Raw genomic sequence first — 14,329 nt, 5'->3', positions numbered from 1 at the left:
TTGTACGACTCAAGGAGAGGATGCATTAAGTAAGAGTTTGTTGGCCTTAGCCAGTCATGAGTGTGTGGCATCAGGCATCCCACTTCGAGGTGGCAAGTTGGGCAGTCTTGCACTGCAGTCTGGAGGTTGCTGCACTCGCATGAAGGTGATTCCGTTAAAGCCAGGATGAAAAGCTTTGAAAGATCAGTGCGCCTTAATTCGGTTTGTTTTTGGATATGTAATCGCCCAATTTATTTCTCAGGGGCTCATTTTATCATTATTGGACAATAAACTAGGGTAACCAGCAGTTTTGCACTTGTAAGCATGTTGAAATGTCACCTGCATAGCCCTTGCACAGTACCCCTGCTCATTGCAGCAGTGACCAAGAGTAAAAGGAAGAGTGCAGCGCTAAGACGAGCCTCGGTGATTGTCATGCTCTGCACCATTTGTGCAACTTTCCACGGAAGACTCAAAGTTTTCACGAACCTTTTTGCCCACTTTTGTTTTTCAATTACAGCTCAAGTTTGAACGAGAGCTAGACAAGATCAAAGACTTTCGGTTAGAAGAACTGTGGCTTCAGGAGAACCCCATGTGCGAGAACTTCCATGCGCATAACCTCTACATCAGGTCTGCTGCTCGGTCCACCTTGTACATGAATCGCACGTGACCGCATTATGCCCATACGAGTGCGAGCCAGAGTGACGTGTTCGTGTTACCATGACGTTCTCGGTATGACGCAATGCACGAACCGCGTGCTTTTCGGAAGTTTGCAACCATGATGTTGAGCGCTCTGTCCTCCAAGCAATGTTTGAAAAACCCGTAGGATGTGTGTGCCGCATGGTTATTGTACTCGAATGGGATCGAGATGTTTGGGTTTACCGGTTGTTAACTTGTCGCACAAAAGATCTGGTTTAAAATCTGAATCAGATTTGCAGTTTGGGACCGAACGAAGGGCTTGTGTGGTGGAGTCGGTGTCTCTCTGTTCTGTTCTCCTAATGTGAGATCGTACACATCGTTGGAGTTGTACTTTGTGTTGTAGTCTTGGCACCTGTCGGTTTCTGCTCTTCCCTTCTTTCTTTTTTCTTCCCCTCCCCCCCTTTGCCATTGGCCATGATGCCATGTACATTCACCGGCATTATCTATTTGTGGACTTCCCTGTTGGCCTTAACGGCGCTCGCATCCCAAAATCAAATTTGGCAAGTACCAGGTTTTTGTATTTTTCATTTTCAGCAGTTCGCCACCCTTTCTTTCAGCCTTCGGGAACAAAATATACAAATTGTAAATCGGAATCGTTTCCCTCGGTTTGTTAGAGTTGGCTCATCGTCGGAGAAATTAATGAACATAAGAACCAGTTAACTGAGAAAAAGGGCCCTCTGCATGATGGCTAGCAGGGGTCACCCACACCCACAGGTGGTCACACAGGACACCCACAGGGGTCATTGGACATGTTTCCTGCTGCCATGGGCGAACACTTTCCATGAAGTAGTTGTAGCTGCCCTTCCGAACTCAGAACTTCCTGTAGATGATGACGATGACGATGGTCTGACCTGAGGATGGTCACAAGGACCAATGGGACCTGTCTTTGGCCAGGTGTTGCAAGTGCGCCATCAGCTAATGGAACCTGCTCGTGCCTTGCTCGCCTACTGCTCATTCATCTGTACTGTGCCAGCCCTGGCCATTGGTCCCTGGGTGCTTTGAAGATGGCTGGTTTGCCTAGGACGGGTAAGATCCCTCGCTGTGTAGGGACAACCTAAGACGGGCACAGCCGTGCAACGACCCAACTCTCCCAGCTTTGTTTGGAGAGTCGTCACACTTCGCTGCCACCTCTCACTACTACTCCCATGTTGATGTTATTATTTTTTGTTGTTGTTGTTGTTCATCAACCTTTCTGGATCATTCTGTCAAAGCCTTTGACTTGTCGGTGAAGATCAACAGTGTGGTTCCAATGCTGCCCAATGACGGTGCTCACCATAGCTTTGGGAATACTTTATAATGGCCATCAGTGGATTACTCCTGGGGGAGGTGGATACCCTGGAAGCAGGAAAACTGTTTACATAATGCTTTTTTTTTTTAAATTCATTGCACAGAAACCTTTTTTTTGTCCCCCGTCACACCGCGGAGCGAAAGGGGGGGGACTATGGTTTTCCCCTCCGTCCGTGTGTGCGTCCGTCCATGCGTGCGTGCGTACGTACGTGCGTGCGTAAGCGAAGGACCGAATTCTAATTTGGTGTGTGGGTGCAACCTACGTCAAAATCCAAGATGGCCGCCGCCATGTATGTCTGAACCTTGTGAGCTGAATATCTTGAAAAATAAGCGAAGTACCAACTTCTAATCTGGTGTGTGGGTGTATCTAGGCATAAGGGAGAACGCTATTGAAAATTGGGTCGCCACGTAAAAATCCAAGATGGCCGCTTTGCGTCTTCCACTTTGTCAACTCGCATCACTTCACCGACGGGGGACCTAGGTGTAACGCTTGTCTCAGTTACCTGGAGGGTATTAAAATCCAGTGTTAGTGTACCTTTTGTTGCCCAGAAGTCTTTGGCCCATTCCATTTGATTTTTCTTTCCCTTAGCTTACCCAACCACTTCATACACCTCGTCACATCTTGACTCTATTTACCTATGACTGTGAAAAGTGTGCTTCGAAAGCCCGGCACAGGGCAGACTACTGCAGAGGGACAGAAATGGGCCCACGGCCCGGTGGATGCCGACTTGTGCAAGACCCCTTCCCGTGTGTGTCTTTTTCTAATTTTGATCGTAAGTGTAGCCCCCCTTTCCACCCTCCGTCAACGGGCGCACGCAAACAATCGGATAAGCTGCATCGCTGGGCTGTTGAACCTGTGAATGTTGTGGCTCCCCGGTTGCATGATATTGAAGCGGAACGGTGTGTGTGGGGTGAGTGGTGGTGGTGGTAGTAGAGATGGGGGAGGGGATAGGAGGGGGAGATCAAAAACAATGAAAGGTGAAGCCTTAGGGAGGAGACCGAGAGGAATATCGTGATGACCTGGCACAAGGTCCAAGTGTCGAACTCGGTTAAGCTAAATTGGAGTGGTGGGAGTTTAAGATATGCCTGCTGTATGGAGCATGGGTGCAAGTCAAAGATGGTTGCAGTCATTGCGTTTTGCAAGGTGGTTGGGCTGCTCGTGATGTGAGTGAGCGTTGCGGTTTAGGCCATGTTGCACCGTCGGCCTCGCACTCATCATGTTCCTCCGTCTGCGCGTGCAGTGCTGTGCGCCACAGGTTCCCAAGGCTCATTAGGCTGGTAAGCATCTCTCTTTGATCAGCAAAACCGCACAATGGGATCAATTGTTTTTTTTACCTCTACGCCTACAATTCCCTCATTGTGCTCATTAGTCTTGTGGCCTGCACTCTCAAAAAATAAATTGGACATGTCCTTGGGGCCTTGTTTTATTGCGTTTGCTTTGGGGGTTTGAGCGCGGTGGTCGACAGATCGGTCGAGTTTGAAAGAGTAATGTCGCATGTTTATGGAATGCTGCATAATCTTCCTCTAAGTGAACAATTGTTGGTGGTGGTCACAGGATGGACTGGAACTTCCTCCTCCGATCACGTTTGACGTGCCATCTCCCACAACGCTGCCAGCTGTCAAAGATGGCTACTTCCCCAATGAGGATATCCGGGCACTCATCCAGCGCTTCATTCAACAGTAAGGCCATTTACCTGGCAGGCGGGCTTGCGGCTACCTTTCCGGGCAAACTCGGCTCCATCATCGTGTGTCCATCGCTTGTAGCGTTTACACACTCTCGGTACAATTTGACGTTTCTTGTCCGTTAGTAAACCTTGAGGTCCTTGGAATTGAGCAGCCCTAGGCCGTCGTGATTTGACTTTACTTCCGGCGTACCTTCCAGCTGTAAAACCATGTCCAACTGTAAACCCATGGGAAGTACAAAAAGCATTGGCAATGATTTGACATAAAACTTCCCTTGGGCCTGAAGGTATAGCCACGTGCACTATCCGTGAATTCTGGTGTTGGTTCTGGTGCCGGCTTGGGATCCGAGGATCCTGGGTTCGAATCCCGGTCGATCGCTGAATTAACGCCGGGGGGTTGACTCAGCCTGTCATCCTTCCGAGGTCGGCAAATTGAGTACCAGCTTGCTGGGATGAATGATCCGGTGTGTACCCCGATTTAGAATAGGTACACCGTGTCCCTGCTCATCGTAAGAGGCGACTAAGGGTTGGCGCCAGGAAGGGCATCCGGCCATAAAACATTGCCTCAAACAGGGAACCATGAGGTCATGGGGCCCGCAAGGCTAACCCCCGCTCTAATGGGGAAAAATGGCCTCAAAACGATCATCATTCATTCATTCACTATCCGTGAATTCTGTGTGAGCAACACCTCAAACTCGTGTAACTAACTCCTCTTTCCAACAAGTAAAAATCCGAGACGCGTGAGAGCTTGCCGTCGTCGTCCCGATACCCACAACGAATCTTCCTCCTTTGAGAAAGCTAAGACCAAAATTCCTTACAGATCATTTTGTAAAAATCATTGAAACATTCATTGCAAGATGGATGCTGCATGATATCTCCGCCAAAGCTCGTCCATGCCGGTCTGGGAACAGCAAATAGCTTTCCACTTTGCACTGCCATGTTAACATGTTACATCTCACGCACGTCAGCACGGAAAGGGCCAAATAGTTTTCCTCCGTCATTTAAACTTTAAACATTTAAACATTTAAACTTTAAACATTTAAACTTTAAACATTTAAACTTTAAACATTTAAATTTTTAACATTTAAACTTTAAACATTTAAACTTTAAACATTTAAACTTTTAACTTTTAACATTTAAACTTTAAACTTTTAACATTTAAACTTTAAACATTTAAACTTTAAACATTTAAACTTTAAACATTTAAACTTTAAACATTTAAACTTTTAACATTTAAACTTTAAACATTTAAACTTTAAACATTTAAACTTTTAACATTTAAACTTTAAACATTTAAACTTTTAACATTTAAACTTTAAACATTTAAACTTTAAACATTTAAACTTTTAACATTTAAACTTTTAACATTTATACTTTAAACATTTAAACTTTAAACATTTAAACTTTAAACATTTAAACTTTAAACATTTAAACTTTAAACATTTAAACTTTAAACATTTAAACTTTAAACATTTAAACTTTTAACATTTAAACTTTTAACATTTAAACTTTTAACATTTAAACTTTTAACATTTAAACTTTTAACATTTAAACTTTAAACATTTAAACTTTAAACATTTAAACTTTAAACATTCAAACTTTAAACATTTAAACTTTAACACGAGCTTCTTGTCTAATTGATCACACAATTGCTATCGCAAAGCTCATTGATCCGGTATACTTTCCTCATTGATCCGGTATACTTTCCTCATTGATCCGGTATACTTTCCTCATTGATCCGGTATACTTTCCTCCTTGATCTCGGTATACTTTCCTGTGATCCGATATACTTGCCTCCTTGATCTCAGTATACTTTCCTCATTGATCCGGTGTACTTTCCTCATTGATCTCGGTATACTTTCCTCATTGATCCGATATACTTTCCTCCTTGATCTCGGTATACTTTCCTCATTGATCCGGTATACTTTCCTCCTTGATCTCGGTATACTTTCCTCCTTGATCTCGGTATACTTTCCTCATTGATCCGGTATACTTTCCTCATTGATCTCGGTATACTTTCCTCCTTGATCTCGGTATACTTTCCTCATTGATCCGGTATACTTTCCTCCTTGATCTCGGTATACTTTCCTCATTGATCCGGTATACTTTCCTCATTGATCCGGTATACTTTCCTCCTTGATCTCCGTATACGTTCCTCCGTGATCTCGGTATACTTCCCTCATTGATCTCGGTATACTTTCCTCCTTGATCTAGGTATACTTCCCTCATTGATCTCGGTATACTTTCCTCCTTGATCTCCGTATACTTTCCTCCTTGATCTCGGTATACTTCCCTCATTGATCTCGGTATACTTTCCTCCTTGATCTCCGTATACTTTACTCATTGATCTCGGTATACTTTCCTCATTGATCTCGGAATATTTTCCTCCTTGATCCGGTATACTTTCCTCATTGATCCCGGTATACTTTCCTCATTGATCTCGGTATACTTTCCTCATTGATCTCGGTATATTTTCCTCCTTGATCTCGGTGTACTTCTCTCATTGATCTCGGTGTACTTCTCTCATTGATCTCGGTATACTTTCCTCCGTGATCTCAGTGTACTTCTCTCATTGATCTCGGTATACTTCCCTCATTGATCTCGGTATACTTCCCTCTTTGATCCTGATATACTTTCCTCCTTGATCTCGGTATACTTCTCTTATTGATCTCGGTATACTTCTCTTATTGATCTCGGTGTATTTCTCTCATTGATCCTGGTATACTTCTCTCATTGATCCCGGTATACTTCTCTCATTGATCTCGGTATACTTCTCTCATTGATCTCGGTATGCTTCCCTCATTGATCCCGGTATACTTCCCTCATTGATCTTGGTATACTTCCCTCATTGATCTCGGTATACTTCCCACATTGATCCTGGTATACTTCCTTCATTGATCCCGGTATACTTCTCTCATTGATGTCGGTATACTTCTCTCATTGATCCCAGTATACTTCCCTCATTGATCTCGGTATACTTCCCTCATTGATCTCGGTATACTTCCCTCATTGATCTCGGTATACTTCCCTCATTGATCTCGGTATACTTCCCTCATTGATCTCGGTATACTTCCCTCATTGATCCCGGTATACTTATCTCATTGATCTCGGTATACTTCCCTCATTGATCTCGGTGTACTTCCCTCATTGATCTCGGTATACTTCCCTCATTGATCCCAGTATACTTCCCTCATTGATCCCGGTATACTTCTCTCATTGATCTTGGTATACTTCTCTCATTGATCTCGGTATACTTCCCTCATTGATCTCGGCATACTTCCCTCATTGATCTCGGTATACTTCCCTCATTGATCCGGTATACTTCCCTCATTGATCCGGTATACTTTCCTCATTGATCACTCTCATTGATCTCGGTGTACTTCTCTCATTGATCTTGGTGTACTTCTCTCATTGATCTCGGTGTACTTCTCTCATTGATCTCGGTGTACTTCTCTCATTGATCTCAGTGTACTTCTCTCATTGATCTCGGTGAACTTCTCTCATTGATCTCGGTGTACTTCTCTCATTGATCTCGGTATACTTTCCTCCTTGATCTCGGTGTACTTTCCTCATTGATCCCGCTATACTTCCCACATTGATCCCGGTATACTTTCCTCATTGATCTCGGTATACTTCCCTCATTGATCTTGGTATACTTCCCTCATTGATCTCGGTATACTTCCCACATTGATCCCGGTATACTTCCCTCATTGATCCCGGTATACTTCTCTCATTGATCCCGGTATACTTCTCTCATTGATGCCGGTATACTTCTCTCATTGATCCCAGTATACTTCCATCATTGATCTCGGTATACTTCCCTCATTGATCTCAGTATACTTCCCTCATCCTTCTCTTCCCTCATTGATACTTCCCTCATTGATCTCGGTATACTTCCCTCATTGATCTCGGTATACTTCCCTCATTGATCCCGGTATACTTCTCTCATTGATCTCGGTATACTTCCCTCATTTATCTCGGTATACTTCCCTCATTGATCCGGTGTACTTCCCTCATTGATCCGGTATACTTTCCTTATTGATCTCGGTATACTTTCCTCCTTGATCTCGGTATACTTTCCTCTCTGATCTCAGTATACTTCCCTCATTGTTGCCGGTATACTTTCCTCATTGATCACGGTGTACTTCTCTCATTGATCTCGGTGTACTTCTCTCATTGATCTTGGTGTACTTCTCTCATTGATCTCGGTGTACTTCTCTCATTGATCTCGGTGTACTTCTCTCATTGATCTCGATGTACTTCTCTCATTGATCTCGATGTACTTCTCTCATTGATCTCGGTGTACTTCTCTCATTGATCTCGGTATACTTTCCTACTTGATCTCGGTATACTTTCCTCCTTGATCTCGGTGTACTTTCCTCATTGATCCCGGTGTACTTCCCACATTGATCCCGGTATACTTTCCTCCTTGATCTCGGTATACTTCTCTCATTGATCTCAGTATACTTCTCTCATTGATCTCGGTGTACTTCTCTCATTGATCTCGGTATACTTTCCTCCTTGATCTCGGTATACTTTCCTCCTTGATCTCAGTATACTTTCCTCCTTGATCTCGGTATACTTTCCTCTTTGATCTCGGTGTACTTCTCTCATTGATCTCGGTATACTTTCCTCCTTGATCTCGGTATACTTCTCTCATTGATCTCAGTGTACTTCTCTCATTGATCTCGGTATACTTTCCTCCTTGATCTCTGTGTACTTCTCTCATTGATCTCGGTATACTTTCCGCCTTGATCTCGGTGTACTTCTCTCATTGATCTCGGTATACTTCTCTCATTGATCTCGGTATACTTTCCTCCTTGATCTCGGTGTTCTTCTCTCATTGATCTCGGTATACTTCCCTCATTGATCTCGGTATACTTCCCTCTTTGATCCTGATATACTTTCCTCCTTGATCTCGGCATACTTCCCTCATTGATCTCGGTGTACTTCTCTCATTGATCTCGGTATACTTTCCTCCTTGATCCCGGTATACTTCCCTCATTGATCTCGGTATACTTCCCTCATTGATCTCGGTATACTTCCCTCATTGATCCCGGTATACTTCTCTCATTGATCTCGGTATACTTCCCTCATTGATCTCGGTGTTCTTCCCTCATTGATCCCGGTATACTTCTCTCATTGATCTCGGTATACTTCCCTCATTGATCCCGGTATACTTCCCTCATTCATCTCGGTATACTTCCCTCATTGATCTCGGTATACTTCCCACATTGATCCCGGTATACTTCCCTCATTGATCCCAGTATACTTCTCTCATTGATCCCGGTATACTTCTCTCATTGATGCCGGTATACTTCTCTCATTGATCCCAGTATACTTCCCTCATTGATCCTGGTATACTTCTCTCATTGATCTCGGTATACTTCTCTCATTGATCTCGGTATACTTCTCTCATTGATCTCGGTATACTTCCCTCATTGATCTCGGTATACTTCCCTCATTGATCTCGGTATACTTTCCTCCTTGATCTTGGTATACTTCCCTCATTGATCCCGGTATACTTCCCTCCTTGATCTCTGTATGCTTCCCGCTATTATTCCCTCGATCTGATATCTTATTCTCCCTTCAGCTTTGCGATACATTCTCATGTTGATCTCTGATTGGCAAGCAGTGTATACGCTCTCATGCTAATCTCTCTGATTGGCAAGCAGTGTTTATGCTTTCGATTTGTTCTCTGATTGGCAAGCAGTGCATATGCTCTCATGCTAATCTCTCTGATTGGCAAGCAGTGCATACGCTCTCATGCTAATCTCTCTGATTGGCAAGCAGTGCATACGCTCTCATGCTAATCTCTCTGATTGGCAAGCAGTGCATACGCTCTCATGCTGATCTCTCTGATTGGCAAGCAGTGCATACGCTCTCATGCTAATCTCTCTGATTGGCAAGCAGTGCATACGCTCTCATGCTAATCTCTCTGATTGGCAAGCAGTGCATACGCTCTCATGCTAATCTCTGATTGGCAAGCAGTGCATACGCTCTCATGCTAATCTCTCTGATTGGCAAGCAGTGCATACGCTCTCATGCTAATCTCTCTGATTGGCAAGGAGTGCATATGCTCTCATGCTAATCTCTCTGATTGGCAAGCAGTGCATACGCTCTCATGCTAATATCTCTGATTGGCAAGCAGTGCATACGCTCTCATGCTAATCTCTCTGATTGGCAAGCAGTGCATACGCTCTCATGCTAATCTCTCTGATTGGCAAGGAGTGCATATGCTCTCATGCTAATCTCTCTGATTGGCAAGCAGTGCATACGCTCTCATGCTAATCTCTCTGATTGGCAAGCAGTGCATACGCTCTCATGCTAATCTTTCTGATTGGCAAGCAGTGCATACGCTCTCATGCTAATCTCTCTGATTGGCAAGCAGTGTGTACGCTCTCATGCTGATCTCTGATTGGCATGCAGTGTGTGTGCTGTCTTTCTGATCTCTGGCAAGCAGTGCATATTCCATCCTGCTGATCTCTCTGATTGGCAATCAGTGTGTATGCTGTCTTTCTGATCTCTGATTGGCAAGCAGTGCATATTCCATCCTGCTGATCTCTCTGATTGGCAAACAGTGCGTATGCCCTCAGGCTGATATCTGATTGGCAAGCAGTGCATATGCTCTCATGCTAATCTCTCTGATTGGCAAGCAGTGCATACTCTCTTGCTGATCTCTGATTGTCAAGCAGTGTATACACTCATATCGATCTCTTTGATTGGCAAGCAGTGGGTACGCTCTCATATTGATCTCTGTGATTGGCAAGCATTGCGCAGGCTCTCATGCTGATCTCTCTGATTGGCAAGCAGTGCATATTCTATCCTGCTGATCTCTGATAAGCGAGCATACTATCGTTGATTACGACTAGAGAGGAAGTCCGCCAGCCATGCGTGGAGATTTCCATGGATACCAAAGGAGGAGAGTTTGGTGAGCAGAGCAGGGTGCCAGACCGTATCGAAGGCAAGTGATATGTCAAGGGAGACAGCTCTAATTTCCTGTTTGGCATTGAGGACCTCCATCCATTGTTGAGAAAGCAGAAGCAGCATGTCCAGAGTAGAGTGACCAGGTCTGAAATCAAATTGATGATTGATGATTTCAAATTGTTTGGAGATCTTTTTAAATCCCTTCCCAGACTCGTGGCATTTATAACCTTCTTTCTGAAGGCCTCGGAGAGCTCTTTTGATCTAGGCATGGTGACGCCGCACACTTCAACAACAAAGAGAAAACCAAACTAAATGTCTGAGGTTTAAATAAGACAGGTTCCTCCAAGATCCTCTCTAACGATGTTCTAATCATTTGCACCTGAGCTGGTGCACCTGATTTTAATTTTAGGTATTTGAAGTCGTGATAAATGTAGGTGTGTACTTACTTTTTCCACATGCGAAATTTGCATTTATGTTTATTTAAATTATACAATGGACAACAAAATGTAAATGTTTCATGATATTTGTTATATTATATCACCTTTATCTATCAATATTGTTGAAATGAAGATAAAATAGCTGTATGTTGAAATATGTTGAAAAAGTCAAAACTTTACATGGGGTGTACTTACTTTTTCACGTGACTGTACGTAATATTCGCTCTCGTACCGAATATGCAGCTCAGCACAACTTTTAAATCCAACTCCACTGTTATCCAACTCAGGTTTTGCCATCTTGAATGATTGCCCACTCAATATTAACTCTTCCCGGAGCCTCGACTTGGTATACAAAAATAAATAAATGAAACATATGGCACACTCCTCATTTCTGTTTAATTTAAGACATCTTTATTCTACTCTGAAACATGCAACCGTCCAGAAAGCCTTTGTTTTTCTCTCCAAACTTCCTTCTTTTGTTTAAAAGCAGTCTGTCCATAGGTTCCCATTTCTTCGTAACATTTATTTATGAAGGCTTACACTCCGCAGCGACGTGATTATAAACCCCTTGATGTATTTTTAATGTGCCCTTGCAGTTACTCCACTGAGTGCCTCATGCCTACCCACCCACCTCCCACCAGGTACATCTCTGTCTACGACTCAGGAGATAGGCAAGGCCTGTTGAACGCCTACCATGAAAACTCGTGCTGCTCGATCAGCATCCCAAACAATGCATCAGCCAAGTGAGCTCTTTACCGAGAGGCGGGCGCATACCCATGTGGGTGTAACGCTAGTTGGGACTAATGATGTAAACCTAGTAATGAATGTGGTAAATGCCAGCTTATAGTTACGGAAACCCCAGCTTATTTTGGGATGGGTTTTGAGGGTTTATTTAAAATGGACGTTGTATTCACATTTGAACGATGAATGCACCACATGCGAGAGCTGCCCAACAGGCAATCGCTGTATGGTTTAGGTGTAGGACTTGCACAGGCATCGTGTGCCTAGTTTTAAGTGCCCTTCTGCGGCGGGAGGTGGTATCACGTGACTGGAATGTTCACGTGGTGAGACTTAACATCGTTTTCATAATCGCCTGCCATGGAAATTAACCAATTGGAGAAGAATACCAGACAATGGGATGTGGTCAAGGCTCTTCTATATATTATATACATTGAGGCTTTATAGCAGTACTAAATAAAGAAAAGGAGGCGAAAGGAGAAAGATTGTGGTGAAACGGGAACATGAGCGCTCGGGAGGATGGGAGACATTGAAGTGAGAGGGAAGTGGGTGTCTGGCCCTCTCGCACACTGATCGTCATGTAAGAGTGTGTCGTTTAAAGTGAAGGGAGGAGCAGCGGTCACGGTGGGATGTCCCACTCACGAGTCGTGCTGTGATTAAAGGTTTACTGCCCGTGTCCATTCCTCCTTGACTTCGCCGTGGCTATAAGCTCAATGGTGGGAGAGAGCATTTGCGGCCCTTTGCGCGGTTGCCTTGTCATTATGAACATATTTGGAGGTGTTTATTATCGCACTTTAGGTCGACCGGTAGTTGTTCTTAACCAACCCCTGTTGTTTGGGTGCAGGAGCAATCTGGCGGAATACGTTAAAGACAGTCGTAACATAAAGAAACTCAAAGATCCCGGTAAGAGCTTTTTCGCCTTGGAATGAAGTCGGCATTGTATAAAAAAACTACCAATTGTGTGTCTCTCAATAAAGTATCGCGAAACTTTCATCAGCGATTATAATGCGACCCCGCTGCTGTGGTGGGCGTGTGAGGGGTCCCAGTGTGAAATCGGCATGCATTTGAGTCGCGCACTCTACTGTCCTGCTGATTTGACCTTTGCTTGGGTGCCGCCGCCGTGTGGGAGCTTGGTTTGTCATCTGGCATAAACGCTGGATACTCGCCATCTGCTTTGATGCGTCCTCACAATGTTTTGATTGTCTCCTTACCTCGTGTGATGTGATGAACCGCTTGTGGTGCAGTGATGCGTCAGAAGCTCCTGAAACGTTCCCGACTCTGCATTGTCGCATTCCTGAATGAGCTACCCAGCACCCTGCACGACCCCAACTCGTTCTTGGTCGATGTTCACGTGCATATGGTGAGAAAGTACTCGCTTCCTCCATGTCCATCCCCCTTCCCCCTCCCCCATTCCCCTCTACCCTCCTGCCCCCATTCTCCCCGACTGAATGGTACTGAAAACACAAAAAAAATGGTACTGAAACACAAACACAAAAGTTGGAGAAGCCAAAGAAGAGAAAGGGCAAAGATGAATGGTTTGAAACTCCCCCCACCATCCCCAACCCCCACTTGATGTCCGCCAAACTAATTGGTTCACACCTCAAAACGATGGGGAAAGAATAGATGAGGGGGGAGAGGATGGGGTTGTTTTTTTCACCTTAAACAGGCCCAAACAAAATGCTTTTAATCTGGTAACATTTTTTCAATGTTTATTTATCGATTTGTTTATTTCCATCTTTCCCCGCAGCCCACCATGCTGAGTTTCACGCTGAACGGAGTCTTTAAAGAGAGTAAGTGAAGTCTCTAACACCTTGAGCAATCAATGTCAACTTTGAATTCCATCTTGATTCAATGCGCCAAACGGATTCCTGTCTAACTCTGACCTTTGCCTATTCCTCAGCGGAGGGGAAATACCGGGACTCGATACGTGCGTTCTCCCGGGTGTTTATCACCATCCCGGCAGAAAATGGGGGGTAAGTGCAACGTTCCCTGCATTCCAATACCGTGATGTACTTCATTCGGAAGTAATCCGTTGTAGTTACGAGTTTGAACGAGGATAAAGCCTCAGAAGGCCAATCCTTTTGTAAGCGAGGGGTTTTATTTATTTATTTATTTATTGTTGCACGACTTTTGCACTTCACTGATGCACTCATTTGCACGAGTGAAATCGATTGTTTTGTCGAGCCATGTTGGTGTAATGATTTGCTGCAAGATTAGATTCAGTGGTCCAGGGTGGTAGTTTGAAGGCCGATCCGTTTTTGTGGCTTGGGGTAAAGCCAGATCGCCGGGACGTCCATTTTGTCGAGTCACTTCCTGGTTATATTTGTGTCACAATTTTCTCTGCATGAAGCATTTTTCTCCTTTTGTTGGCGACTTGTTTTGGGTTTTTCCACCTGTTGCATTAATCCATATTTTAGCAAAGGTGCATTATCGTAGGTCATGCTGTCCATAGTTGGGAGGATTTGTCATTGAGCCACGTCGTCTCGGTCTAATCCCTCACAAACCCAAGTGTCTAAAAACTGCAGCTCCTACGTGGTGCCGATACCTTGGAGCTCGCAGCATGTTATCCTGAGGATGGGGATA

At 44.2% G+C, this 14,329-nt stretch overlaps 1 protein-coding gene across 1 annotated transcript in view; it reads left to right on the top strand.

The window, feature by feature from the left end:
- Positions 1-14,329, top strand: part of NXF1 (nuclear RNA export factor 1) — a 44,230-nt gene that overhangs the window by 26,155 nt on the left and 3,746 nt on the right. The window contains exons 3-10 of the mRNA XM_078769174.1: positions 497-606; positions 3,204-3,240; positions 3,518-3,642; positions 11,650-11,751; positions 12,591-12,649; positions 12,991-13,106; positions 13,494-13,536; positions 13,647-13,719. Coding sequence (XP_078625300.1) covers positions 497-606; positions 3,204-3,240; positions 3,518-3,642; positions 11,650-11,751; positions 12,591-12,649; positions 12,991-13,106; positions 13,494-13,536; positions 13,647-13,719 — 665 coding nt within the window. The remainder of the gene's footprint in view (positions 1-496; positions 607-3,203; positions 3,241-3,517; positions 3,643-11,649; positions 11,752-12,590; positions 12,650-12,990; positions 13,107-13,493; positions 13,537-13,646; positions 13,720-14,329) is intronic.

The sequence above is a fragment of the Myxine glutinosa genome, unplaced genomic scaffold, assembly GCF_964187855.1.
Source record: "Myxine glutinosa unplaced genomic scaffold, kmMyxGlut1.1 SCAFFOLD_1626, whole genome shotgun sequence".
NCBI lineage: Eukaryota > Metazoa > Chordata > Myxini > Myxiniformes > Myxinidae > Myxine > Myxine glutinosa.
Note: the sequence above shows the minus strand (reverse complement) of the source record. Positions and strands in the feature narration are given on the sequence as shown.